At 51.4% G+C, this 26,495-nt stretch overlaps 2 protein-coding genes across 3 annotated transcripts; one reads left to right on the plus strand and one right to left on the minus strand.

Annotated features, from left to right (window-relative positions):
* Positions 1-501: 501 nt before the first annotated feature.
* FOXO4 (forkhead box O4) lies at positions 502-14,912 on the minus strand. 2 transcript variants are annotated; one of them, XR_011600880.1, is made up of 4 exons: positions 14,145-14,912; positions 5,069-6,284; positions 3,913-3,954; positions 502-3,599 (listed from the first exon to the last, which is right to left on the minus strand). XR_011600880.1 is itself a non-coding variant. In XM_070952134.1 (3 exons), the coding sequence occupies exons 1-2, from the start codon at positions 14,607-14,609 to the stop codon at positions 5,085-5,087; spliced, it is 1,665 nt and encodes a 554-aa protein (XP_070808235.1). In that variant the 5' UTR covers positions 14,610-14,912; the 3' UTR covers positions 502-3,599; positions 5,069-5,084. The 2 variants fall into 2 exon arrangements, 1 of the variants encoding a protein (XP_070808235.1); XM_070952134.1 differs by lacking the exon at positions 3,913-3,954.
* A 2,159-nt stretch (positions 14,913-17,071) lies between these two features.
* On the plus strand, positions 17,072-21,201 carry SNX12 (sorting nexin 12). Its single transcript, XM_070951948.1, has 4 exons — positions 17,072-17,284; positions 17,780-17,875; positions 18,020-18,144; positions 19,358-21,201. Exons 1-4 carry the CDS (start codon positions 17,120-17,122, stop codon positions 19,458-19,460), a joined length of 489 nt encoding a protein of 162 aa, XP_070808049.1. The 5' UTR covers positions 17,072-17,119; the 3' UTR covers positions 19,461-21,201.
* Positions 21,202-26,495: the final 5,294 nt, after the last annotated feature.

Consider the following 26,495-nt stretch of genomic DNA (forward strand, 5'->3'; position numbering starts at 1 on the left):
TTTCTCTGGACTGGAAAATGTTAAGTCACTGAATCCAGAACTTCCCTAACTAAAACAACGCCAAGCCCTGAGCTAAGCTCTCCCCCCAGAGATGAAACCGTTCTGGCACCCAAAAGGATGCAGCTGGTTATTACGAGGTCTCTCATGACCCCTGCAGACCCCAGGTTGGTCATGAGGAGACCCTGGAAAAAAAGTCTGCCTGAAGATGCTCACCTGCGACCCTCCCCCACACCCCAAGACTGCTTCACTTGGGCCTGGCTGCAATCAAGACCCCGTTTGGTGCCCAACTGCGTGATATTCTAGCAGAAACCAGGCATTGCCACTTGCCAGCTCAATTCCTGCCAACATTCATTTCCCATTAACCAGCATTTAGAGTTTAAGCGTGCACACGCGCACGCGCACACACACAGAATTCCCTTCGTGATCTCCAGCACAGACACTCTTTCCAAAGGCCACTGCCAAACTTCTCTTGCAAATTGTAAATGGGAAGTACAAGATGGAGACAGAGGATTATAAAGGTTTATTTGTCACATTTTGCCCTCCAGCAAATCCACAAAAACTGGGGGGGGGAGGGGGGAGGGCTGGGGCAAGGGAGAGAGAGAGAGAATGTCTGGACAGTGATCCTGTTGCAGGAGGGGACAGAGCCTTTATTTGGGAGGGGGTGAGTCAAACCTTGGGGCGGGTCCAGCAGCTCCTCTCCAGGTCCCCAAGGGACAGGCAGGAGAGCTCCAACCCCACAGCAGGCACACACCCCCTCCTCACTCTGCTCTGGAAAGAGGCCAGCCGGAAGGTTCCTCCTCAGGCCAGGCCCGGGTGAGGACCTCCAGGCCCCAAGGCTTTGGGACTACAATGCCCAAGAAGCCTATCGCAAAGCCAAACACGCAAGCAGAATTGATGTATAACTGCATGAAGGCGGCCTTGGACTCCTACCAATATCCTGATGGAAATAGCTCATCAAGCCCCCAAGATCCCCGTCTCTCTTGTCCTGGATCCCAGCAGATCTCATTACTCATGCCACAGAAGACCCATTGCTGCCTTCATCTTTCCTCCAAAGCAGAAACATGCTCTCCTTGCAAAGCAGGGTATCCCAAAAGCAGGGGGTGGGGCAGGGGAAGGTTCCTCCTTTACACAAGGCAGAGAGGACTAAAACCCACCAGAAGGTTCCGATACCTTCCTGGGGCAGGATGACCCAGGGACCCCCATTAGCACAGCTGTTAAGGGGGGGGGGGGTTAGATGCCTGGCAATCTTTACAGACTGATATTCGGACTGCAATTTACGTCTCTATCTCTGGTCCCAAAGGTACTTTTTTCCCCCAAAAGGCAACTGAAGAAGCTTCCTAGATGACATGTTTTCAAGGAGAAAACCAAGGAAGTCCAGTTTCCTTTTGGGGGAAAAAAGCACCTTTGGGACAACCATCACCTGGATGACTGAGGATCTCCATAGCTCTGCATCTCTTCTTGCAGCTCAATGCAAGGTTCTCTCTGATCCCAATCAGGATCCCTTCTGTCTACAATGCTCCATGCAAACGAGGGGAGGGAGCAGTGCATTCCCCTCATTAGCCAGTCCTTGCTTGGAGAAAGCAAACTGGCAGAACAGCTTCTTGGCAGTGGGAGGCCAGGGCACCCTCTCTCCCGGTTGGCACCCCTTTCTTCTCAACTGGGCCAGCTTCTCTGAAAGTCCCCATTCCAAAGCAGGGCAGGCGAGGGGCCTCACGAAAGAACTCCGAGGGCTGCCTGGATAGATGGCTCTGCCCCTCTATGGTGGGACACAAGCAAAATCTCCTGCACACCTTTGGCCTTTCCTCGCATTCAGCAGCTGCAGGAAAAGAATGGAAGGACGCCTGGAAACTGCCTTGCCGAAGGATTTTTCAGGTTACACTGAAGCCCCACCTTCTCCCGTTCAGCCCTGCTGGGAAATACCCAAGCATGCCCAAGGGCCCACCCTCTCTCCCCTCGTCAAGGAGAAGTAATACTGGAAAAATGGTCTCTGATGCTCTTTGTTTCTGCAGTCCTCCCTCCCTCCCCCGGTCTTTTCAGGGCAGGCCAGATCACCTGAGAACATGCTGGATGCGAAGGACAAAGCCACTGCCATCCCTGCCACACTCTGAGTATTGCCAGCCAGGCTATACAACAAGCATACCCGCCACCCCCAAGCTGTCAGTCAGCAGGCAGTGGCCTCTCCCACAGAGGCTTCTGCACCAAGAGGTCGAGGGCTCCACACGTCCAGAGGGGCAGCTGCGACCTTGCTACCTTCAAGGCTTAGAGCACCCAAAACTCCTCCCAGGAATACAAGATGCTCAGCCTTGTGTTTCCAGGGAGCTCGGACTGCCCCCTTCCTCGGAGAAGGGGACTCGAAGTCTTATCTAAACCCCACCCCTTGCCCCCCACCCATTTTTCCCATCATCCGTTCTTCAGCTCAATTCCTGGCATTGCGTACTTTAGTGTTCTCTCTGGTATCAAAACTTATAAAGCTGTAAGAAAATGTCCTTTACTTTTAGCCAATCATTTCATAGGATTTTCTGTTAAAATATAGACAGGATTTTCTCTCCCCCCCCTCCCCATTTTTTTGTTTAACAAAAGCTTCTAGTTAATCTGCTGCTAACTTTACAGGTATTTATCTACAGCCCCTCACCTACCCCAATTCCAAAGAAGAAGGCTAGCTTGGTGCCCCTTTCCCTCCTCCCCGCCCAGCTATAAAGCACCCCCAAAGCCGCCCTCCTGTTCTGGAGACAACTTGGAATAGCACAGCTGCTGACATGCCAAGTGAGGGGAGAAAAGGCACTCGACACAGAGACGTGTAAAACGGGCCCGAGGCTACCACAAAAAGCCCCGTCCAAACGAAAGAGGGAAAAGATAGAAAAACGCCACCAAAATAGTTCATCTGTATAAAATGCCCTTCCAGGTTAGAAAAAGAAGAAGAAAAATCCGACACTGATTAGGGCTCTGGTTAAGGCCAGGTCCAGGTTTCCGATTTCTCTACTGCAGCATAGAGACAAACCCAGAGAAGGCGTTTTTGGTTTCTCAGCAACGGCTTTTAGCACCTGCTTGAGGGCAGCCACGCTTGCAGGAAAGTGCTTTCCGTGACCAGGTCCAGGTGGGGCCCTCGAGAGGCCAGGCGAGGCCAGGCCTGCGTTTCCAGGAGGGCCTCTTGGCCAGGACTGTCAAGATCGAGCCCGGTGAGCTCCTCGCTCCAGAGGACAGCTTGCCCCCTCCCGCCTCTCCCCGCCTGCTGCTCTCAAGGCAGGACAAGTGCACAAAGGACAGGTCTTCTCCACTCAAGCAGCCCCAAGGCTGGCTGCTCCTCTTCCCATCCATGGAGGCGTAGTGTACCGAGTCAAATGACAGGTGAGGCAGGAATCAGCTGGAAAGGCTTCTTTGGGGCAGGAAGGGTCTGGCCGAGGCGAAGCGCTCTCCGAGGCTCCTGCTGGGAGAATGGCGTAGGCTGGATTCATGAAAAGACATGGCACTGGACAGGATCTCTCTCTTCCCGTGGCAGCTGGCCTCTCGCGCCCAGCCCGCGTGCAAGGCCAAGGCGGGCACCAGAACTCCTGGCATTCCAGACTCTTCTGGGTGTGTAAAGCTCCTGAAGCAGAAGGGCACTGGGAAAGGGGGAGGGGCAGAAAAAAAGGCTCAGGTTTTTTTAGTGCATAGGGGGAAACAAACGACAGGAAAAGGTGAACAACAGTATTGACTTTCTTTCGCCCCCCCCCCCCCAAATCGGTTCTCCCCATCCCCCTACATAGGAACGGCATTCCAAAGACTCCGCTAGGGACCAATGTCAAGGGCCCCTATAGAGAAGCAGCCTTAGGGCCAGGGAGCCGTCTTCTGGAAAGGCACAGAGAACGGCCCAAGATGGTCTGCAGGAGGCAGCCCTTGGTTCGATTTTCATGCCTTACGGTTAGAGCTACTCACTTCTAAATGGCCACCTGGTTGCCACCGACCATTCCTTTGTTTCTAAGTAAGGATGAAACGTTTTAGCAGGGGAGGAAAGGAAGCATCGTTTTAGAGAAAACAACAACAAACAAATGGCTGACACCTGACCCCAACCAAGCAAGGACAGACCCCCCACCCCCAACCGAAGCATTGAGCTTTTTCAACCAGGGCAATTCCAATGTCCCAGGACTATTGTTCATATTGGGAAGAACTTTTTCTCCCAATGCAAATAGAAGCCGGGAAAGCACCAACCTTTTCCCCCTTTCATCCATCCACCTCCTCATCTTCCTTCAGGGCAGTTATTTTCATTTGGACGGAACCAGAAGAGCCTTTCGTTTAGCCCCAAGGCTTCAGTGGGGAAATCTGAACTGCTTTACTACCGGTTCGCTGGCTGCGTATGTGCACCAAGCACTGAACGCAAGGTGCGCGGGGGCGCAGTGCACGCCAAAAGGAGGCCTGGGGTAAGTAGGACAGCATGCGGGGGTTGGGGGGTGATCAACTGTGGCGCGCGATCTTCGGAGCCTTTTTTTTTACCTTTTAAAAAGGCTCTGACAATCGCGCGCCACAGCTGTGATCGTCAGAGCCTTTTTTTTTTACTTTTTTAAAGCATTTTTACTACCAGTTCAAGAACCAGCAATAAAAAAATGCCTAAAAAGTGTAAAAAAAAAAAAAAAAAGTTCCGACAATCAGCTGAGCAACGCGCGATCTTGGGAACTTTTTTTTTTAAAAATTTTTTAAAGCATTTTTAACTACCAGTTCCAGAGAACCAGTAGTAAAAAAATGCTAAAAAAGGTTTTTAAAACGTTCCAACGATCACGTGTCCAATGATCATTGGAACTTTTTTTTTTTTTTTTTTACATTTTTTACTACCAGTTCGGTGAACCAGACCCAACCGGGAGCATTTCACCCTTGCCCCAAGGACAGAAACGGCACTAAGCCTTGCAAGAATCCCTTTACAGAGAATGCTCTGCTGGCTGATGGCAGTTGAAAGAACTTCTGCCCAAAGGGAGGGGCCCCATTCATGTACTTCCTGAACCAAGAAACACTGGGAACCGGGGCGAGGGGGGCAGGGATCCAGGCTTCCACAGGGTCGGAGGGCTGGCTATGGGGGTGGGAGGAGCCAGCGGGTACATACCTTTGTCCATACGAAGTTAGCTGGGGACCCAACTGTGATTGGAAGCCTGCGATGTGCTCGGGTAGCTCGGAGTAGACGGAATGGGCTCAAAGTTGAAATCCAGTCCTTCTCCGTCCATGAGGTCGGTGCTGATGATGTAGTCCACATCGCACTGAAGGTCCTCCATGTACATATCAACATCCAAATCATTGGGCAGCTTATCCTGATTCCCGTCAAAGGCCGGGAAAGTGGCAGACAGAGCGGGCTGGGGGCCCAGCTGGCCCAGCTGGGCAGACGGTGCTGAGCCCGGAGTCTTCAAAGCGGACAGGCCGATGGGGCTCTGAGAAGATGCCGTCATGGTGAAGGTGGAGGGCAAAGCGGTGGCCCCAATGGACTCCAGCTGCTGCTCCAAAGGCTTTCTGAGCAGGCTCCCCAGGCTCATCTTGGGCTTGGATGGCTGGTCCCCCAGCAGAAGGTAACTCTGGCTGCTCACCCGGCTTCCGCTCTGCGGGAGAATCGGGTCTACCTGGGTCATCATCACATCGCTGGCAGGAGGCGAGTTGGACGTGAGCAGCTCCTCCAGCGACTGGGAGAAATGGCCGGCCGAGCCAGGCAGCAGGTGGTCCATGGGGCTGAAGAGGGAGCTGCCAAAGGAGCCCGAGGCCTGAGCGGCAGAGCTGGGGGCCCGCAAGGGGAAGCTGGGGTTCCTCTGGGCCGGCTGCTGAGTGGCCAGCAAGGATGAGGAGCTGGCCGACATCAGGTTCAGGCCGTCAATGAGCTCCAGCTCCTCCGTCACTGTGGGAGGCACGTTGCTGGAGGCGCTGGAGTAAACAAGGGTGGGGAGCAGCTCCTCGTCAGCCAGGTCGTCCTGCTCGGCCAGGACCGAGGAGAGGCCCACGCTGCTGGCATTCGAACTGGTCCGAGGCCGGATGCTGGTCCACACCTCTGAGTCCTCGTTGCTCCGGGAAGAAGGGCTGCCCGGCCACTTGGGAAACTGGGAGACCGGGCTGTCGGCCGTCGGTTCCGGAGCAGCTGCCATGGCCGGCTTCTTCCTGTGTGTTTTCCCACGCAGTTTGGCCAGCTTGCTGCTATTGTCCATGGAGGCCGCTCTTCTCCGTGGGGCTTTCCCACTTTTGCCGCCTTCTGGATTAAGCATCCACCAAGAGCTCTTCCCGGTGGCCTCATTGTGCACTTTGATGAACTTGTTATGCAGGGAGAGGTTGTGCCGGATGGAGTTCTGGAAATAAAGCAGGAAGGACAGACGGTGAGATCAAGCCCAGAAAACCCAACAGACAACCCCTGAGCCCCCTGGGCCATACGAAGAGCTTCCTGGGTGGCAGCTGCAGCCGCAGCCTTTGGGGCACTGACAGGCTGCCCTTTGACCTGTCAGACTGCTCCCACCTTCCTACGGTAACAGCCTGTGTATTTTACGTTAGTTAGAGTCAAAATACCAACCAGGTGATACAGTTAAGACATCTGAAGAGGAAGTTGCTAAGCACATTCTGAGGCTAAGAACCAAACTTTATAGAAAGCCTTGCCAAACATCTTCCCCCTATTTCTATGTTACATAAACAAACATACATAAACATAATCTTGCACTTGTAACACTGATATCCGTTTCTCTTTTTTTCCAATACTTTTCTTTAAATAATAAAATGTTAATCAGTTCAATCGTACTACATAAACATTACGGTGGGGAAATCAGCATCCCCGCTGTATTATCACCAGATGCAAATAGTACAATCCATCAAGATTTATCATATTACAGTACTGGGGGGGGGGAGGTGCCTGAGCAACAAGGCAAAGCAGACCAACAAGCACCCTCCCCCCAAGTTTCCTTGCACCGTGTCCATTTGCCTCCTTCCACCCTCTTATCTTTCTTTTCTCTTTCTTGGACCTTTTCTTCCCTCCCTGCAGAGCACAGGGATTGGGACATTTGCCATGCTAGTAAACCCAAGAATGGCAAGAATTCTGCCACCTCATTTCCCTGCTGGCTTTTCACTGCCCGGGTTCATACCCTGCACCAAGCACTGGTTCAAGCAGCAGCAGCAGCAGCAGCAGCATGCTGAATGTGTACAACGCATCAAGCAGCCCAAAGCAAACAGGCTGCATTGTGGTCCAGCCCTGCCTATGAACAGAGCCAGTGTGGCTCCTTCTGAAGGGCATTCATCCGCCTCCAGGCCAGGCGTGCAGAGAATGGGAGAGCAAATAGCAAACTGGGCAGCCTCGGCCCAAACCCCAACAGCCAATAACAGAAAAGACAGGATCTCTGTTACCCACCCAAGCGGCATGGAGCAGGCACAGATCTGACATACGGCACTGGGCTACGCCTACCTAGAAACCCAAGCGGCCTTGCCTTGGCATTGCCCCCTAACCAGCGTTACTAGCTGTTTGTTGGCCAGGACAGCCCGAACCATCTTGCCAACTGGCCACCATCTGTGGAGCCAGAAGTTCACGGATCCCAAACCACAAAGCTGTTTTCAAATTCCAGCCGAGAATTCTTTGGCTCCCAGACTTCTTCCCTACAATCCTTGTGATGGGGCGAAGAGAAACCACAGCTCCTTCTTCCCTGAGTGCTCTTGATTTAGAACAGGATTCTTATTCGCCACGTGGGGGTTTTCGGGGCTGCGCATGGCTTCGGAGCTCCATCCCACAGGAGCCAGCAAAGCAGCCGGTCAGCCACAGGACCCCCCCCCCAAGTGAATACCACCTAGTTGCATAACCGGCAGATTCTGGCCCGGTGACAGAGTGACTTGAGAGCAAGAGGTGGGGAACAGCATGTAACTTCCTAAGGATACTAGTCAGGTTTCGCTTCTGGGGAAGAGCCTCGTCTGCCAGAACCGCAGAGTGCTCAGTTTTGCGTCAAAGGAGCTCTTTGGCCCAAGAACAGGGCAGCTCTGGGACTGAGAGCCTCGGCTTCTCTTCTCAGGCCAACAGCCCCAAAGTCAGCCTGAAATGAAGGAACAGCCCAAGCAGAGGAAGTCGGCTGTCTCGTCTCTTCAGGACCGAGGAGGCTCCCTTACGCCAAAACCATCTGTCTTGATCCAAAATATCAGTACGGTACAAGCAAACGAACGTCGTAAGACTGAGCCACACAGTTTTTGGGTGCAAAAGAGTGGAAAAAGTAGGAATCGCTCCCCAAAGAACAGCCAGAAGTTATGGCAAAGCAAAATAGTTTAGGACAGAGGGCGAGAGGAACCAGGTTCACACACTCTGCCAAGCTCTACTCTGGTTTGCTGTTCGCTTAGCATGGTTATAAATCAATTGTGACTTTAAAACAAAAGCAAAAGTTTAAAAAACAAGCTTAGTGGATGGGTGAGCCCAGCCAGAAGGTTCTAAAAATGTCCAGGTTCAAATCATTAAATTAGATCACACATTCAGGGCAAAATGTTTGATCAATACTTCAACAAACCTTAACCCCTGAGAAAAAGGAAAATGGAAAACTTGGAGACCCGTGAACAAACTAGAGTCTGTTTTAAAACAAGTTCAGGATTACAAGCCTGTTACCTGATACCCCTTTCCAAACAGCAAGTTCTGTTACTGGGTAATTTCATGGGGGAAAGAAATCATGTTTTTAAAAAAAGAAGATCCTTTGCGCTTCTGTAGCCTCTGTAGCTCCTCCACTCCCCCATTTTCTGATGTGGGTTTCTTAGTCCTGATGACCTGAAAACATACCATTTTGGAAGAAGGCTTATTACTTTGAGAACTGTCATTCTACTTCAGGATATCAAGTGGTGGAAAAGCAGCACTCTAAAAAGCACCCCTCTCTGCACCACGAGGCAAACACAATTTTTGTAACACAATTTTGATACTACAGTTGGCCCCTAGAATGGATCTTAAAAGGGTTGAGTGGCAATAGTTCATTCAGGAGCTTCCAAACCTACAACCGTTTGGCAGCTGGTTGGGGCAAACTGTCCTCACCAGGACAGACAGGAAATGATGGTTTGATGAGCCAAACACTCAGACATTCCTGGGAGGAAGGAAAAGCATCTCCTGTATCAAATTGCCAGCTCCTACAGAAGCGTCTGCCAAGGAAGGAATTTGCCCTCTGCAACGGAGCTGGAAAAGTTCAAGTCAACACAGCCAAGGAATATCGTGCTGACTGCAGAAACCAGAGACAAGGATCTAATGTTCTGAGGGCAGCCTGCTGGCCACACTGCACAACTGGCGGCATCACAGCCGCACTGGTCACCCCGGGTTCTTCAACCGAACAGAAAACAACTTTTCTCTAACCATGTAATTTTGTATGGAAATCGCCAATCCCTCACCTCACTGGATTGTTTCACTTGATCCTTGCAGGCGAGATTTGGGGATATCTATTTACAGGTAGTCCTTGGATAACAACCACTTGTTGAGTGGCCAAAGTTAGTACAGCACTGAAAAAGGGGTACTTACAACTGGTCCTTGAGGTTCTGGCTGGCCCAGCACCTGTCACAGACACACGGTCACAATCTGGGCACTTGATTCAAACTTATGACGGTGGTAGCATCCCAAGGTCATCTGATCACCATTTGCCGCTTCCCAAATCAAAGCAAAGTCCATGGGAAAGCATGCGGAGAAGGTTGCAACTTGCCCAGGTAAATCTCGCATGCCTGGCAGCAGCCATGCCAAGCCTCTCTGCACTGGCACTGCACCAGCCCCTCACACGCCCGTAGGTGCCCCCTGCTGCACCTTGTGCTATGTCAAAGTCTCACTCATCCTCTTCCCCCACAGCAGTCACTCACCTGCTTGCCAACCTGCAAGAGAGCTGCCTGGGACTTGCAACTTCCTGTTGGCTTCCCCACAATTGTGGTTGTTCAAAGCCAGCAGGGGATTGTAAGGAGATCCTTGCTTAACATCCTCCCTTATTTATTTTAATGTGATTTAGGGGGGAAATCCCTAAAATAAAGGAAGGGGAAGCACATTCAGACATACAAGATTCTGTTATTACAGGCACTGTAATAAAAATAATTTTAGGGCTACATGGCACCTGTTTCTTCAGCCAGCCTGCCTTGTAGGATTGATAGGGAGAGAAAGTGTGTTTCATCAAACTCTTAAAAACAGAAGGAGAGAGGACTTAGCTGTACAAGGCAAGGTGTCAATTTCTAGTCACATTCAGGATGACTGGGGAAAAAAACAGCTTCTTGTTGTGTGGAAGCAAGGAATAAATTGGGCAGCAATATTAGCACAGCCAGAGATCATCCTTAGCCGGCAGATTACATGAAGTTCACAGACACCCAACTGAGCCGTTTTGCCTAGTCGTCAGTGAGCGCCAGCTTCAGGATCCCGGTGAAGCCACTGGGGGCAGATACAGCTCCCACCTGCCTCTCTCTGCACAGGCTCCTTCCAGGGGGGAACCTTTCTACAGGAAGAGAATTCCACTTGGGTTACCAGGAGCAGCGAGCAGCAGGAGGAAGGAGTGGGAAAGTGCCTGCTGGGACTCTGAACCCAACTGGCTCTGGGGTGGGGCATGTTTGTCCTATTCTGATTCAGTTAAGCACACCCTGTTTTTTTTTTTATCTACTCTTTCAGCCAGGAAACATTGGTTGATAATATCCTCTCTGCATTCTCTAGCATTAACTGCCCTGAAATATCACCAAGTTGAAACTCTATTTGCTTCCTTATCTTTGTTCAATCCTCCCCCTCCCCACCAAAACCTCCTTCTCCTCCTTGAACCGGTAACTGATAACCCAGAAACCTGGTGATACCGAGAAGCAGTGCACTGATATATTGCTGGCTGCATTCACACATCAACTCAAGCCATAATAGTAGCTTGTTCATTTGAAGTTTAGAGAGCTATATGGACCCAGCCATTGCAATCAGCATATAAGTATCCTATATGACTGTAGAAACTTATAAGTTTCCGTTAAAAAAAAAAGTCAGACCTTCCTATTGGTGCTTTCCCAAGGCACCACCATGCCTTCTCTGCATTTAATAAATTCACTGAAAAAGGAAGGATGCAGCGTAGCCTCCCTCATCCCTGCTCAGCCCAGAAACGAAGAGGCTCTTAAGGGGAGGGAAAGCACAGAAACCCACTCTTTCTCCCTCCTGAGCTTTAAGGATGCGGTAAGGGGGAAATGTAAAAAAGTTATCTATAAACCATTAATAAGGAGATGCAACTACCCTGTGCTGCATTTTTTGAATATTCTCCTTTTAACTCAGTTCATTCTTAAATTCTCTGTCACCCACCAAGCCCATTCCCAAGCATTCAAAGCCAACAGCAACCTGCAGCGGTCCTCTGAAGAGGCCAAAAAGGAGTGTTAGAGCAGGTTTGGCACATCTTCATCTTACACTGAACTATGATAGCAAGTGCAGGGATCAAGACGCCTGTCTTTCTCGCCTTGCAATCAGCACAGGAGCAGCTCAGCACAGAGTTTCATGTCATCAGTTCCAAATCACAGCCGGGCTTCTTCCATCTGCACCTCAGAAAAATTTCCCATTTTAAATTGCATGATACTGTACAGAATGTAGCCAAACACTGTCATAAAAAAATGACTGTTCAATAATTGCCTGTAGTTAGTGAACTTCCATGATTCAGCATCTTCATGCCCCTAAAAAAAAAAGGCTGAGCCACCCTGAGTTTAAATTCTGCTCAAACCGAAAGGGCCGTCATTCATAAACCTCTGCATTCCAGAACAGCAAAGACAACTGGCTACATGATTAGGACACCCCCTCCCTCCCCAGCATCAGTCATAAACGAATCCTTAAAACCAACAGAGACAGACCCTCCCCTAAACAAAGGCTTTGTCCTAAGCAGGGCTACGAAGCTTCTCCCTGTAAAGGAAGATGGCATTTCCAGGCCAAACAAATTTCTACCATATATGCACACTCTTAAAAAAGTGGATAATTCACACATCTGGTGCTCTCAGAACAGAGACAATCAGCCACTGAAAACGTCAACTGCCTTTATGGCTGGCACTGTCAATTTTTCAAAGGAACACAAGTCACGTTGAAAAGAGCCTTTAAAAAAAAATTTTTTCCAGCCATACTGCATTTCCTCAGAGCCAAAGAGACATGTCCGCTCTCGGCTCAGAGGTCTTTTCTGAAAGGAGGGCTGGGAGGGCTAGGAATGCCCGCTATGAAGGAGATATTTATATTAAGCATCAGCCCAGCTGGGTGACAAAGAGCTGAAGCCTGTGACTGAGAAAGTTGTGCGACACTGGCAGAGAGTCCTAGACTGGACTCCTGCCTTTCCAAGAAACAGCTGAGAACATTTACAAAGGGGGCAGGGAGTGGCTTTTCTTGGAAGTGCTGAAACAAAGTGAACTGCGGGGTCAAGCTCAAGAGGAAAGAGCACAACATTGGGGGGGGGAAGGGGGGAGTCATCTGCTGCACAGCTTCCCAAAGTCCACCCTTTGATGACTGTTCGGGATCCGTCCTGAGCATGTAAGTCAAGATTTAAGAAATCTTCACGGCAAATCAAGCCAGGCACTTATTTATTATATCCAGATTGTCTGTCTAGAATGACTGGACATTGAGTAGACAAAATGGAACAAAGCTGTAAATCTCTTCCCAAGTCAAGGAACAGCCCCCAGCCCAATCCTACATTTACTTTTTCGGAGGCTGGGGAGAAAGGAGACACAAGGGGGAGAAGAAGCCTGCAGACATTTCTGGGCCTTTCTCAAGGCCTGCAGGGAGCAGCTTCCTTGTCCTCCCTTTCTAATTTCCAGCCACCGAAGCCGTCCTCTCACCGGCTGATCAGGTGAACCTCCCCACACTGCTTTGCCCTTGCAGTAGCACTGCAGGGTATCTGGGCCATGGCAATAATCAGGGCAGTGCGGGGAGAGCCAATCCCAGGCCTCTCTGCCCAGAGACACCCTGCGGGAGTCAATATTGCCAGGACACATGGCGTTCAATCCACCGTCCTTTCAACCTGGGCTGAAACTGGTACAAGGGTTAAGATTAAAGAGTTCCAGCGTGTCAGCTGTAAACGGGCTCAAGGCCAAGCAGCTGCAGCAAGTGGGGCAATCTGTAGCTGGGCTTGTTGGGTGTCCTCTCCACCTGCCTTTGTGATTTTTTTCCTCCCTAACCAGAAAGGAAGCAGTTGCCCTACCTGGCAGGACGGAAGACGACTTCAAAACCCTTGGCACCAGGAACCCTGCAAGATGGCAAAGCCACCAGGCAGGCCAATCTATAGAGACCAGCAACCCCACCTCGTCTAAAAGCAGGTTCCAGGAAGCAGCAGGTTTCCTAAAGCTGGCATTCTGCACATGCTCAGAAATGTTCCATTTTTAGAACAGCACTTTATCCTGAAGCTCTGGAAACTAAATCCCCGTTCCAAGTAACTTGGACAGCTAACAAATGAGGGGCTGCTGCACACTGACCCAAAGATGAGCTGCCCGTTTCCAAATATGTGGCGGGACATGGGGAATAGCCGGTGCTGCTGAACTGCCCGGTTCTAACCCTGCCTTCCAGAGCTGTTTTCTATACAAACGCAACAGGTTTGCAAGCTGGCACTAAAAGCTGCTTTCTGATGAAACAATGCCAGAATTTCCACAATGCACCTGCGGGGCGGGGGGGGGGGGGGGGGGGGCAGGGAAACCACCCTCAAAACATCAGACCCTCCCTGCCCGTTTTTTTAGAATTTACCAGAAATCCTGTGGGTTTTCTTTTTTACCCTGCCAAAAAGAGTTGGGAAAAGTGTGTAATTTACCGCCTTTCCATTCCTATCGCAATGATTCAAGAGGGGGGGAAAAATCGGATACTTTGGCAATGCAGTATTTTTTATCACACAGAACTCAGTGTGTGTGTGTGGTGTGTGTGTGTGGTGTGTGTGTGTGTGTCTGTGTGTGTGTGTGTGTGTGGTTTTTTTTTTTTTAAAAAAAGAACAGGCTAACTTTCAGGTTCCAGGAGAGCCTTCTCCTGCCAAGTTGATAAAGTGGGGAAAGGCTGCAAAGGGCCGAGAGCCAAGGCCTCCTTCACCGAAGCAATTCTCGGGGTGTTTTGTTTTTCTTTTTAAAGGCAGCAGCCGTGCAAAACCAGCCTGGAAATAAATACCGCCAAGGAAAAGGGAGGCCGCTCTCCCAGGCCCAGCCCGGCCTCCCTCGCAGGGCCGTCGCAGCTGCCCAAGTGGGCTGTGTGTGGTGTGTGGTGTGTGGTGTGTGGGAGGGAGGCTCACCTTCCAGCCGGCGGAGCTGTTGCTGTCGCCCTTGTCGCGGAAGTAGGGGACGGAGCGGACCATCCACTCGTAGATCTGCGCCAGGGTCAGCCGCTTGTCCGGGGCGCTCTGGATGGCCTGGCTGATGAGGTCGGCGTAGGACTGGCTGCCCCAGGCGTTCCGCCGCGCCCCGCCAGACCCCGCGCCGCCCTTGCGCGACCCCCCGGCGGCCCCCGGCGCAGAGCCCGGCGCCGACCCCGAGGCGCCCCCGCAGGCCTCCCCGCCGACCCCGACGCCCGGCTCCTCGGGGCTGGCCGCCGCCTCCCCGGGCTCCGCTCCCACCACGGCCACCAGCTCGGGCCGGGGCAGCGGCCAAGTGCAGGAGCGCGGCCGGCTCTGCGGGGGGAACTCCGGGTCCAGCGCGGCCAGCGAGGAGGAGGAGGAGGAGGACTCGGCCGCCTGGGGGCTCCCGGCCGGTTCCGCCATGATGGCGCCGCCGCTCCCGCCGCCTCCCTCAGCGCCGCCGCCACATCAGCGCCTCAGGCCGGGCGCCCGGCGGGGAAGCGCCCGCGGAACTCCGGGACCGACGCCGCGGGCTCCCCCCGTCCGGCCTCGCTGCTCGCTGCTGCCTTCGCCCGCTTCCCGACGCGGCCTGGCCGCTCCTCAGCCGAGCGAGCGCGGAGCCACGAGAGCAGCCCGCCGCCTCGGCGGCACTCTGTTTACCACAGGCGAGGCAGGCGGGCAGGGGCCCCCTCCGCGCGTGCGCCGCGCCTCTCCGCGCCTCCAGGGACTCGCTTTCCCGTCAGGCAAAGCGAGCGGACGGGCGCTCGGCCGGAGCGAGGCGCCCCACCACCAAGCTTCTGCGACTACAACTCCCACAAGGCCTCGCGGCCCGCGTGCCCCTTCTCTTTTCTTTCTTGGGGCCCTTACATAAGCAGGCGGCCAATCCGCTGCCGCCAAAACAAGCCCGCCGTGCCGAGGAGACGCTCCTTCCCCCCCTGCCGGCTGTTCCAAGTCACGCCCTCCTCCTTCCCGCCTCTTGGCTGTGACCTCTTGTGCTGCCTGCCAGCTGGTCTTGAGCCGCCGCAAATGGGGACGGGGAGGGGGCTTAACACTGCAAACATTGGCATTTTAGGCAAGGAGGAGAAATCGGCCTCATCATCTCATTTGGCAAAGCTACCGCAGCCTCCCAAGATTCAGGGGGGCAGAGAGGGCAGACGGCCGCTTTTGGCACCTTCCGTGGTGCATAAATCCATCCCATGTGCTTGGTTACAGCTTAGTGCGTCATGAACTGTTAGACCTTCCAGTTGAAGGAAGTCCTTTAATCACGAGACTTTCTAGCAGGCGGTGTGAAGCGTTCCTCCCTGACATGTCATGCATTTTTCTTTTGACAGGCCATGGGACCCAAGCCATGCCACCTACCGAGACTGGACTAAGGTCTTAATATGCACAATAGTTAACCTGATTATTAAAATATTATAAAATAACCTGGGCAAACTGGGTTTCCGCAACAAAACTAACCAAAAGTTAAAAGTGGCCAGTCAAGCATGGTCTACGGGGGGGGGGGAATAGCTGCAGGTACCGTGAGAACTGGGGCCATCGGTGCAATCCAAACTCCACCTGTTTTTAATGCATGTCGGAGCCCTCAATCCACCATCATGGCCATTCCCGATAGTAAACAGTAACAGAAGGGAAAAGGCATCTCTGGATCCACACTTTCACCGTTGCTTTTGAGCAAAAACACACCTTTATTTAAACTACCAACTGAACCATCCCAGAGACAAGAAGGTACGTCAGGTGTCGCTCTCCGAGATCAAGAAAAATCCCACAGGGACTGGGATCCCTGCTCCCTGCCTTCGGGCCGCTGCTATGCCCTGTCCAAAGATGCACCTCCTGAAGTTAAAAGCAGGCAGGTTGTGCGGAATTTGTGTCCCCAGTTCGGGACGGGGGCGAATGGGAGCTCTATATATAAGGTCATCCGTGGGAGCCCGCCTGCTGCAAAACCCCTTAATCCTGGCTGGAGATTCTGGGAGGTGCAGCCCAGCCCATTTGGAGGGTGAAAGGCTGCTTCTTTCTATCCAGTTCTTCACCTTCACCTTGCCGGTTCTTGCGCTTTGCTGACACCTGCTGTAGGAACTGGCTGGTGGGGTTTTTTTTTCCTTCTTCCCGTTCTGGCTGCAGCATTTTTCGCCTGCGTTTTGCTTTCAAATACTTGGCGGCGGCTGCTGCTGCTGCTGCTGCTGCTATTACTATGCCAGGGTCTGCTTGGGTTCTGCTTTTCTATTTTGAAGAAGGCGGTTATAAATGCATTGAAATATCAGGAGAAGGAAGAGCAGGGTTAGAATGGGAGGGGCAAGAACCATCCCCACCCCGAACCTGTAGGACCCTTTGTAAGTTTGCAATCCGATAAAGGGGAAACCCCACAAAATGCATATCAATTTCGGTATATTTGCACGTTTGCCCCCCCCCCGCCTCTTGCAGAGCGCCAGAGACCCCCCTCGGCTCCACAGGACAGGGCGAGGCAATCTCGCGCATGCGCCCAACCCACGAACATTCCCCTCTACGAGGCGAGCGGCGTTTCCTTGCGGCGCAGCAGTCGGGGCCCTCTGACAGGCAGCCCCGGATCGTGGATATTTCCTCCCTTCTGCCGGGTGCGGGTACGGCGGTAATGCTAAATGCAGGTTCCCGGGACCGGAATTCCGGAACCCCGCGCCATGGATAAGGCATTAAATCCCCTTTCCCGGCAAGGAGAGGCTTTGGCTTGTGCGCGTGGCGGGGTTGGCGCGCCGCGAGCCCCGGAACCTGGATCCCGCCCGCGGTTATGCAGGGCGGAAGGGACGCCGCGCCTATCCGCGCAGGTTCCGGGGCGGCGCTATGTATTGCGGCGCCGCAGCGCTGAAGAGGCGGAGGCGGCGGCGGCGGCGGGGGGAGCGGGAGTAGTAGCGGCGGGGCGGGTTCCGCTGAGGCGGCTCTGACCGACTTCGCGTCCCTCCATCATGTCCGAGGCGGCGGTGGCCGACACGCGGCGCCTGAACTCGAAGCCGCAGGACCTGACGGACGCCTACGGGCCGCCCAGCAACTTCCTGGAGATCGACATCTTCAACCCGCAGACCGTGGGCGTCGGGCGGGCCCGCTACACCAGCTACGAGCTCCGCATGAGGGTGCGTGGGCGGGGCCTCGAGGGGGCGGGGCTTCCCCTACTGACCCCCCCTCCCGGATGGGGCTGCCAAGGGGGGCTTGCGGGGGAGCCCGTTCCGGGACAGGAAACCTGCCTGCCTGGGGGGAGGGTCTCCTCTTGCTCAGGAGGGGCTAAGAGCCCCTTTATCAAAGCCGGGGGGGGAGAGTTGTGGGTCCACGTGCACAGCTAAGGGGGGTGGATGTCCCCCCCACCCCATGGCTGATAGAAAAGGCAGCCGACCCTGCCAGGAGAGCGTGGCCCTGCAGAGGAGGCCCTGCCCGGATCCTGGGGGTGGGAGGTGGTCTGGAAGCTTTGGAGGGGGGGGGTATTGGGGGAGATGTGCAGGAAGGAGAGGGGGGGTCTTCTCCTACAGGAGGCCCAGAAATGGGTCCCTGCCCTCTGAAACCGCCTCTGGGGGAAGGCGAGGAGGAGGAGGAGGAGGGGGGTGGCCTTCCATCCTCTCTTCTTTCCCACCCAGACAAACCTGCCCATCTTCAAACTGAAAGACTCCTGCGTGAGGCGGCGATACAGTGACTTTGAATGGCTGAAGAATGAGCTGGAGCGGGACAGCAAGGTGAGTGCCCGAGGGCCTTGCCTGGAGCCCCCCTCTCGAAGCCTGCTCTTGGGCTGAGCATCTGGAGGAGCCACGGGGAAAACGGTGCAGCTTGGCAAGCGTCCGGTTCTCCTCCACGCTAAAACGATAACTCTGGGTTTACAGATTGTAGTACCTCCGTTGCCGGGCAAGGCCTTGAAGCGCCAGCTTCCTTTCCGGGGAGACGAGGGCATTTTTGAGGAGTCCTTCATAGAAGAAAGAAGACAAGGCTTAGAACAGTTCATCAACAAGTAAGGCCTGGGTGGGGGGGGCGGGGGGGGCTGGGCTGTTTGGGAAAGAAGGACTGGGTCATGCAAGAGGCAGGGGTACTGCTCGCTGAATTTTAAGGGGTTCATGTTTTGGCTTAGTGCGTTAGATGAGGGCTCTCCAAACTTGGCAACTTTGACTTCAACTCCCAGAATTCCCAAGCCAGCTGGAAAGTCCACATCTTAAATTTGTCAAGTTTGGAGACCCCTATGTTAGATTAATTTGTTTTAGTAGACACTGTTTGAAACCTCAGTTAAATTGGACAAGCAATTCTCGACTGATAACCATAATTGATGGTTGTTAATCATCAAGCAGTCACTGTGCCTGATTTTATGACCTTTTTGTGGTGGTTGTTAAGTAAATCAGTAAACAAATCAGTTTAATTCAATGGGCGTTTTTTTGCCAGAAGCCAGAACTAAGCACCAGAAATCAGCACAAAGCATCAAAAATTGTGGTTGTGTGTCTGCAACCTTTACAGCTGAATCCTTTCTGTATTTGCATGACCATGGGGGTAGGGATGGCTGTCCAACCTTTGAAATTGGGTCATAAGTCTATGTTTGAGGGGTTGGTGGTAAGTCAAGTATTTCCATTATATTACCATTAAATATATTTCCATTAAATGAGCACAACATGCTTAGAGTTAAATAGTTGGAATAAGTTCAGGCAAGGCCTGGGTTCGAGTCCATCCTCAACTGATAGATTCACCTCTTTTTTGCATCTTGCCTTATCCAGTTGTGGGAAAGCGGGAGGGAGGAATATCCTGTATGCTGCTTTGAAGGCAGGAGGTGGACATTTGTCTCCTGCTATGGGCAGAGTGCCCGGTTTTATTTGAAAAGTGCTTGCCCATCAGAAAACATATCTCCTCCGTCAGGATAAGAACCATATGCTGTTGCTCAGCCTGCTTCCTCTGCCACCGCCAGCAGCTCTGCCTGTTTTCTGCCTCTCATAGAAAGTGGCTTCTTCTCCATTTATTTTCCCAATGGAGCCCAGGGAAGAGAACCGAGCGAGGGCCCAGATCCCTGAGCAAACTCTTATTCCAGGGCCAAAGGAGAAAGAACGGCAACTACCGCAATTAAAGCCCTGCAAGACCATGATTGCGTTGTGCACCATTGTGATCTTTCTTTCTTGTGTAATGTCAGCCAGCAGGTAGCTATTGAACCTTGTAACTCCCCTGCCTTTCCTCGTTTCTCCTGGTAGAATCGCTGGACACCCGCTGGCACAGAACGAGCGCTGCTTACATATGTTCCTGCAAGAAGAAACTATCGATAGGAATTACGTCCCGGGGAAGGTCCGCCAGTAGGGGAGCCTGGCCTCTCTTCCATTTTTTTTCCTCTCTGCAAAAATGACATTTATTTTTACACTTTCTTCTGAACCAGCTTTTTTTCTCTCTCTCTTTCTGAACTCCCCTACTTCTCCAGTGTTGCCCATCATGCCATCCCATTCCACCCTTTTGTCAGGCAGCCATGACAAATTCTGTTGGGTTTTGGTTTCTGCATGAAAGGTGAGGATTTATGAATAGCTGTACTTATCGGTGGATGTGTAAAGCTTGCCAGGAACCTGTGTAAGAATATACACTCGGGATCTGAGCCTACTGCTTTTGAGTAAGGGAGTTTTCCTGCCTGGACAGATGTCCCCGGGGAGAACTTGGCACAGAGTCTGTTGCTCAGAGCTGTTCTTTCTGTCAATATTAGTGTCTCTCGGCCCTGAATGATTAAAGCCAGTTTCTGCTTTCCAGTCCCTTCTCCCTTCTTTGAAGGTAGCCTTATGGACCAAAACCTCTTTTGTCAGTGATCAGGCCTTTGGGAAGCCCACGCAGCTGCCATGCAGGGACTCTGGTTCCCCTTTCCCTCGTTGTAATGTTTGGAGGGGCTTTGTGGTACCTTGCCCAAAATGATTTCCCAGGTGAAACACAGAAGAGCTTTTGCCAACTATTTCTGGTGGGAGAGAGAGGATCCCCAAGAGAGTAGGCAAAATGCGCACCCCAGCAGATAGGAGGCTCCCCAAAATTTCTCAGCAATGTCTTGCGCAGGCCACTCTGGATGATACCGTGCAAAATTACAGGTTTCAGTAGCCTGACTTTTACAGCAAAAGGCTGTGTGAGCATTTCATAGCCGTGTGGGGCTTCTTCAGCCCCTGGTTTGTGCTGCAGCTGCAGAGGTCAGCCATTCGATCCCAGGAAAGAGGCTGCAGTGGCGACTTTGGAGAGGGGGAGATTGTTTTTGTGTTTGGCACCCTGCGTGATTTCAAGTCCTTTTTTGCCTTTGAACTGGAAGTTGTACTACGTGGTGCTTACCTGCTTTTGCAGAGTCTCTGAGCTCACAACTCCGTGCTTGCAAGATTGTGGTGCAAAGTTCTCTGCTGTTTAATGTGTAATGAAAGGGGAGATTTTATAGGCAGCTTGTGGATATTTTGTTGTCCCCTAAGGAGCCTCCTCAGTTGAATAAGTCTAAGCCCAGCATTCTGTACGGGTTGCCCCCTGGGAGGTAGGGGGAGAATATCAGTCCATACCCTGAAGCTTTAATTAAAGTTACTTCTTTCCCACCGTCCAGTTTAGGGTGGGCAATTAACTGGGAATATGGAGTAAAAAGGGAGAGGCCCTATACGAATTACATTTTCAGCATTCCTCCAGCTTGCCCATGTGGGTTGAACACTATTTGAAGGGCCTCCGGTCTCCCTTCCAGCTCTGCATAAAGTCCAGCGGAGGGCAGAGCAGGGCTGGGAAAGGTCAAATGAGTTGAGATGACCAGCAAGCGCTCGATAGCAAGCAGTCTTCCAGGCATCCAGAGCTGCTGCTTGAAGGATATCAGCATCCCCATTTGGAGCAGCCTGCCAGCACCGTACAAATCTGCGTTTGCTGTGGGTTTTTAATATACTTTTATTTGGTGCACAAGTCTGAAGATCCATGGCTGTTGCTGCTGTACCTGAAGTACCTTTGGAGGGGAAGGGGGGAGGCTTACAGGTCAGCCACCTGTGTCTTGGGCTGACTGTCTGATGTAACGTCCGTCCGAGACTTGTTCACATTAAAACCACTGTGAAGCCAACGGTGTCTGCGTGTCCTGCCAGGAAGACGGGGCTTTTAGGTGGAAAGACGAGGCGCCTTTGGTGGCGGTAGAGGCTGCTGTGGCCATGCTGCCAGGACCTACTTTAAAGATCCTCTGCCTTCTGCAGCGCTTGGAAGGGTGGGGGGGTTGTGCTGAGAAGCTCCCTGCCTGGGCTTTTCCAGTTGGGCGGGATTCCTGGCCCAGAGGGCTCGTGCTGCTGCCCTTTGCCCAGGCCTGGGCGTCCTTTGCCCTGGGGAGGGAATAACGGAGCCTCAGGGACGTGCCTGCCGGAGGCCGTGGAAGGCGAGCGCTGCTGCTCGGCTGATGCCCCTCTGCCAGTGGGTCGCGCTTGGCTTTGCCCGGAGGTCCAAGGGGCACCATCAGCCCGGCTGGCCGGCAATTGCAGCAACCCGGGAAAGACGGGCGAGTGGCGCTCCGAGTGAGGGTCTCCCTCGCCCCCCCCACCACCCCCACCTCCGCTCCTGCCGGGACCGTCCGAAGGGATCAATGGGCGCTCGTGGAGGGAGCCAAGATCCGCCAGAGGGACACAGGCAACCTCCCCCCCGCAGGGTAAAATAATGGTACGCTCCAAACCCGGCCTCGCAACCAACCAACCACCCCGCCCGGAGCGTACTGGGCGGCGGAAACGAGAGAAAAAGTGGGGGGGAATGGCGGCCCCCCTCGCTCAATTCCGATTGGGCGCCTCCCTGCACGTGGTTAAGAAGGCTCCTCGGCGCCGATGGGATGTGGTCCTCGTCGGATTGGTGGAGGGTTTCATTGGAGGACCAATGAAAAGCCTGGCGCGGAATGCGAACGTGGCGTCGCGGGCGCGCGCCCGCCCGCCTGCCCAGCTGGCCCTTCAGCTCGGTGGCCGGAAGAGAAGGGCGCAGGTGTGTGTGTATGTGGGGGGCGGGGGAGCGGAGTCCCACGTGAGGTTTCGGCCCCGGCGGGAGGACGGACGTTCAAGCAGCCGCCACGGCGAGGCCCGGGAGGAGCCGCCTGCTTGTAACTGTCCCGCTCTCCATTTGGCATCCTTGGAGGAAGCGGCTGCAATAAAGGCGAATAAATGGTAGGCAGTCCTCGACTTACGACCACAATTGAGCCCAAGATTTATGTTGCTGAGAAATGTGTTGGGTTTTGCCCTGTTTTATGACCTTTCTTGCCTCGGTTGTTAAGTGAATCACTGCAGTTGATAAGTTGGGTGTTGTTCAATGAACCTGGCTTCCCCGCGACACTGCAACGGTCATAAATGTGAGTCGGTGGCCAGGCATCCGAATTCTGACTACCTGATCACGGGGGACACTGCAAAGGTGGTAACTGAAAAACGGTCATCGGCCCCATTTCCTGCTGCCGTTGTAACTTCGAATGGTCACTAAATGAACGTAAGTCGCTAAATGAATGTAATGAGGACTGCCTGTACTTACTCATGGTAGTAGCACCTCGCAAGGTGGTGGCTGTGCAGGGGAGGAGTGCTGCCTCGGGCTCCCAAGAGAAAGGAGGGCTCTCGATCGGTGCCCGTTGGCCTTCGGTTTCATGGCCTTTTTAACGATAAATTGCCATCATGACTTGTGGATCAATAATCATTGATTATTTCAGTTTTGAAACTCTTGCAAAAGTTCTTTTGCTTTGACCTTGTATCTTGTCTGCTGGGAACGTTGGGAAATAAATAAAATCTGCCGAATGCCGTTTCGTAGCTGATCATTACAGAGGCAGTGCCTGGATTTGGATGCTGCATGGATGCCTGATCTTCAACTCTGCTGCAGTGATAGCAGGAGTAGCAGGGTCTATTCTGACTCCTTACATTTTAACAAACCATCTTGAACATAGGAACAATTTTGATTTGGTGGCAGCAGTTTATTCTTATAGTAACTACATTTAGCAAAGATATGTAAGTCAACAAAAACATTGAAAAACTTTACAAAGTTGTGGGGTACCAAGGACCAATTGAATTATCAATCTCTGCTAAATAAGCATCTGGAAACACTTATTCAACCCTAGAAACATGAATCAAGATAGGTTGCTTGTTGACATAATTTTGCAGTGTATTTATCTACTGGAGTTGTCAGCATTGTACATTTACAAACTAGATCTAAGTCGGAGGCCAGCCATATTTGGGTTATTTAGGGGTAGGATGCGTAGGGGGAAGAATTGAATTCAGATAATAGGGGAACTACCGGAAACACAGCTGCGTTTCCTGGAAAGTGAAAGGTGGGCAGCCTTTTTGACTCACAAACTTGTGCGGGATTCCGAGCTCTGTTTTGCCAAGCCATGCAGCCTTAGGGTTCAAGTTCATGCTGGTCCTCTACTTCTGCTTGTGTTTCAACAGCTGGAGGCAGCAATATAGCCAAGGCAGAATCTCAAAAATATATAACGGAATTGTTGCCCCATCAGCTCAGAAGCAATCCTCCCTGCCAGTCCATGCCCCACCTGTTTCCTGATGCAAAGGTGGCTAATCACCAGCAGAGGGAAGTAAGGTTCCAAAGAATCTCCCGTCCAAGTTAGAAGAACAGGGAGTATCTCCATGTAGTAGGATATGAAAAGCAGAGGTTTGATTCAAAGGCGGATAGTATCTATCCCAGCAAGAACCCCGGTTGTGTAGATCTAATCTGCGTGGGAACAGAGCTGGAAAATCTCTTTCCTTGCCTTTGGCTCAGACGGTGAATGAGAGGGAAATGGAATTACCATTTTAAAAGATTAACTTCTCTGGTTCATCAATTTCCTGAACAAGTATCCTTATAATTATATGGATTTCTATTTATTGGAAGTCCATTGTTGGGTAATAAAATACTCTACCTAGTGGATTACAGAACAATTTTAAATTCCTGATTTTGCAATCCAGTCAGAAGCAAGTGGGAAATAAGATTTGCTACTGGTATTTTTCCATGAGAATAGAAGAGAGTAGCAAAATCTCTTATTTGAAGGCTGAGTCTCAACGTTTCCAGGACTGGCCATTAAGTGGGTAGAATAAGATTTTTCTATGACATGAGATTAAATACTATGGTTTGAAAATTAAATGTTAAATTTTGCAATAATAAGGTAGTTGAATTAATGTATCATATTAATGCCCAAACTGTTCATTAGAGAGATATATCTTACAGTTCTTGTTCTATTGTGTTTTATGGAATGTTGTATAATAGTATGTCAATACTAGAAACCGAACAGACATCCTAGTATCAGTGGAGTAATTCTAATAAGAGCTAGAGTATAAAGAGCAGTAGGAATTATTTATCCTACTGAAGCCTGCAGAAAAATGTATAAATTTAAGTTTGGTATCAACACTGTTCCCTTGTGTGGCATTCTATGAAGGAGCCAGGCCATGGAAAAATGATGTAGAAATACTGGATAAGGGGTTGGATTAATGATTTCCAAAATTGTTTCCAATAATTCTATATTTATCAAAATAAATCTGTCATACTGAGCTGTGGTGTTCCTGGTAAAATAAGATTCTCTGCGCAGTTTTAACAAGACTGAACAGTGCCGTGAAATCTGGTTTTGCAATAAATTTGTACTTGGAATTATAAACCGACTTCTCTGCTATCAATGTGGGGAGGAGCTCTTCCTGTGCAGCAACACACTTCTTGCTAGCTTCCTCTGTATAGATGTGGTCATAAAGGCAGATTGCTGGAAAAAGAACTATTCCAGTTTGTAATTAAAATACCATTTTTATATTGGGATGCTTTGTCAGTTGGGAAAATGGTGCTCTTTGATGGAAGACGACAGGCAAGGAAACTGGTAGATTAGAGCGTTTTTCACAATCCAGGTAGTCATGGGTTCCTTGCAAATCTGCACACGTGACCACTTCAGGGCAGCAGTGATCCACACGACGTTTTGGCCATCTGCCTGGCTCTTCATCCGCTAGTCATGAGGTTTCAAGAGTGGTGACTCTTGCTCTCTGATCCCCACTGAATGGCTATGAAGTTGCGTAAAAGGCTCAGATTTCCACTCACGGCCAAACCTTAATTTAGGCAAAAAGCTATATAATTAAAAAGTTGCATTTATTCTGCACTGGATTCCGTTTCAACCTTCTCCCCCCTTCCCTCTGCACAGTAGCAGAAAGATGAGGAAAGTGTCACATTTGAAAGGGCGAAGAATTCTGTTTGGTAAGTGAGTTTGAAAAGTGCCTATTAAATTCCAGAGAAGTTGTCTTAACCACCCACCCAGGGAGGTCGGGGTATGAAGGTTTCAAAGGCCTGGAAAAGGATTGCTGGGTTGGTGTGAGAAAAGTTGAGTGAGAGACTCATCTCTTCATTAATTATTCACTTCTTCAGTCATTATGAGGTTAGAAAACATCTGGCCCTGTTTATTCTATGTCCTGAATGTGGTTAATACTTGTTGGAACTGTGGAAACTAATGAGAAGAATCCAGGCATGGATTCTGTGAAAAAGAGAAAGATTTCTAGATAGCTTTGAATGGATGTATGGTATTTACATGTGTCTTCATTTGATGATGATGATGATGATTTTAAAAAGAGCCCATGTTCGGAAAAGGGCTGCTTGAGAGTATATGATAAACATCTATTAAAAGAAACATTGCTATAGTTAATGGCTTTACCTTCTCTTCCATCATCCTTGGCATAGCTAACCTAAGCATTTGTCTCTTTGACATTCGATTAAACTTGTCTTCCTGGCTGGTTGTAGTGGGGTCTGGTAGGAAAGCCAGCGGCCGGCTATCTGGCTTTGGCTTCCTGTGTCTGTCAGAACCAAGTGGCTGGAAGCTGGCCAGCCGCTCAAGCCTAAATCAAATTGCTTGCAAGAGTTTATTGGAATCTGGCATTTGGTAAGCCTTCCCCTCTGGCACAGATGGCAGTCGGACAAAACTGGGAACCTCTGGCCTGGCCCTCTAGGCAGAGTATGGCCCCTTCCTCAGCGGGGCAGCTCCCAGCCTCTTCCCTGGCTGCCTCTGTGTAAGTCCGTCTTGCCTGCAAGCTGCCGAGATCTCGAATGCAAGCTTGTCACTTTGCCTCTGCTCAGCTTACGTAACCCATCTGCCTTTCCTGTTCCCCTACTGCATCACCCCGTCGGGTTCCTGGTATCTTTATTATCTTTGGCAGGGCTGGTTTTTCCTCTTTTGTGCTGAAATCTGTAGGGTGACCCTACTTCACCTCATCTAAACTCGAGAGTGTGGCATTTCTAGGGAAATTAATGGATCTCGTTCTCTGCCCTAGCCAGGTTTCCTTCCTCTCCATGGCTCTAGAACATCACTCAGACAATTGAAATGGCTGCATGTATTCTTGTCTTCATTCCAGGGGTGAAATGCTCCCGGTTCGGACCGGATCAGGCGATCCGGTAGCGATG

Source organism: Pituophis catenifer, unplaced genomic scaffold, assembly GCF_029215685.1.
Source record: "Pituophis catenifer annectens isolate HBS135680 unplaced genomic scaffold, rPitCat1.0.hap2 SCAF_11, whole genome shotgun sequence".
NCBI lineage: Eukaryota > Metazoa > Chordata > Lepidosauria > Squamata > Colubridae > Pituophis > Pituophis catenifer.

Bases quoted from the DNA above. Each gene is read 5' to 3' on its own strand.
- FOXO4 (XM_070952134.1), bottom strand. From the start codon at position 14,609: ATGGCGGAACCGGCCGGGAGCCCCCAGGCGGCCGAGTCCTCCTCCTCC. The intron at 6,285-14,144 runs GTGAGCCTCCCT...CTTTATTTCCAG, and splicing joins ACAGCTCCGCCGGCTGGAAG to AACTCCATCCGGCACAACCT.
- SNX12 (XM_070951948.1), top strand. From the start codon at position 17,120: ATGTCCGAGGCGGCGGTGGCCGACACGCGGCGCCTGAACTCGAAGCCG. The intron at 17,876-18,019 runs GTGAGTGCCCGA...CTGGGTTTACAG, and splicing joins AGCTGGAGCGGGACAGCAAG to ATTGTAGTACCTCCGTTGCC. The intron at 18,145-19,357 runs GTAAGGCCTGGG...TTCTCCTGGTAG, and splicing joins TTAGAACAGTTCATCAACAA to AATCGCTGGACACCCGCTGG.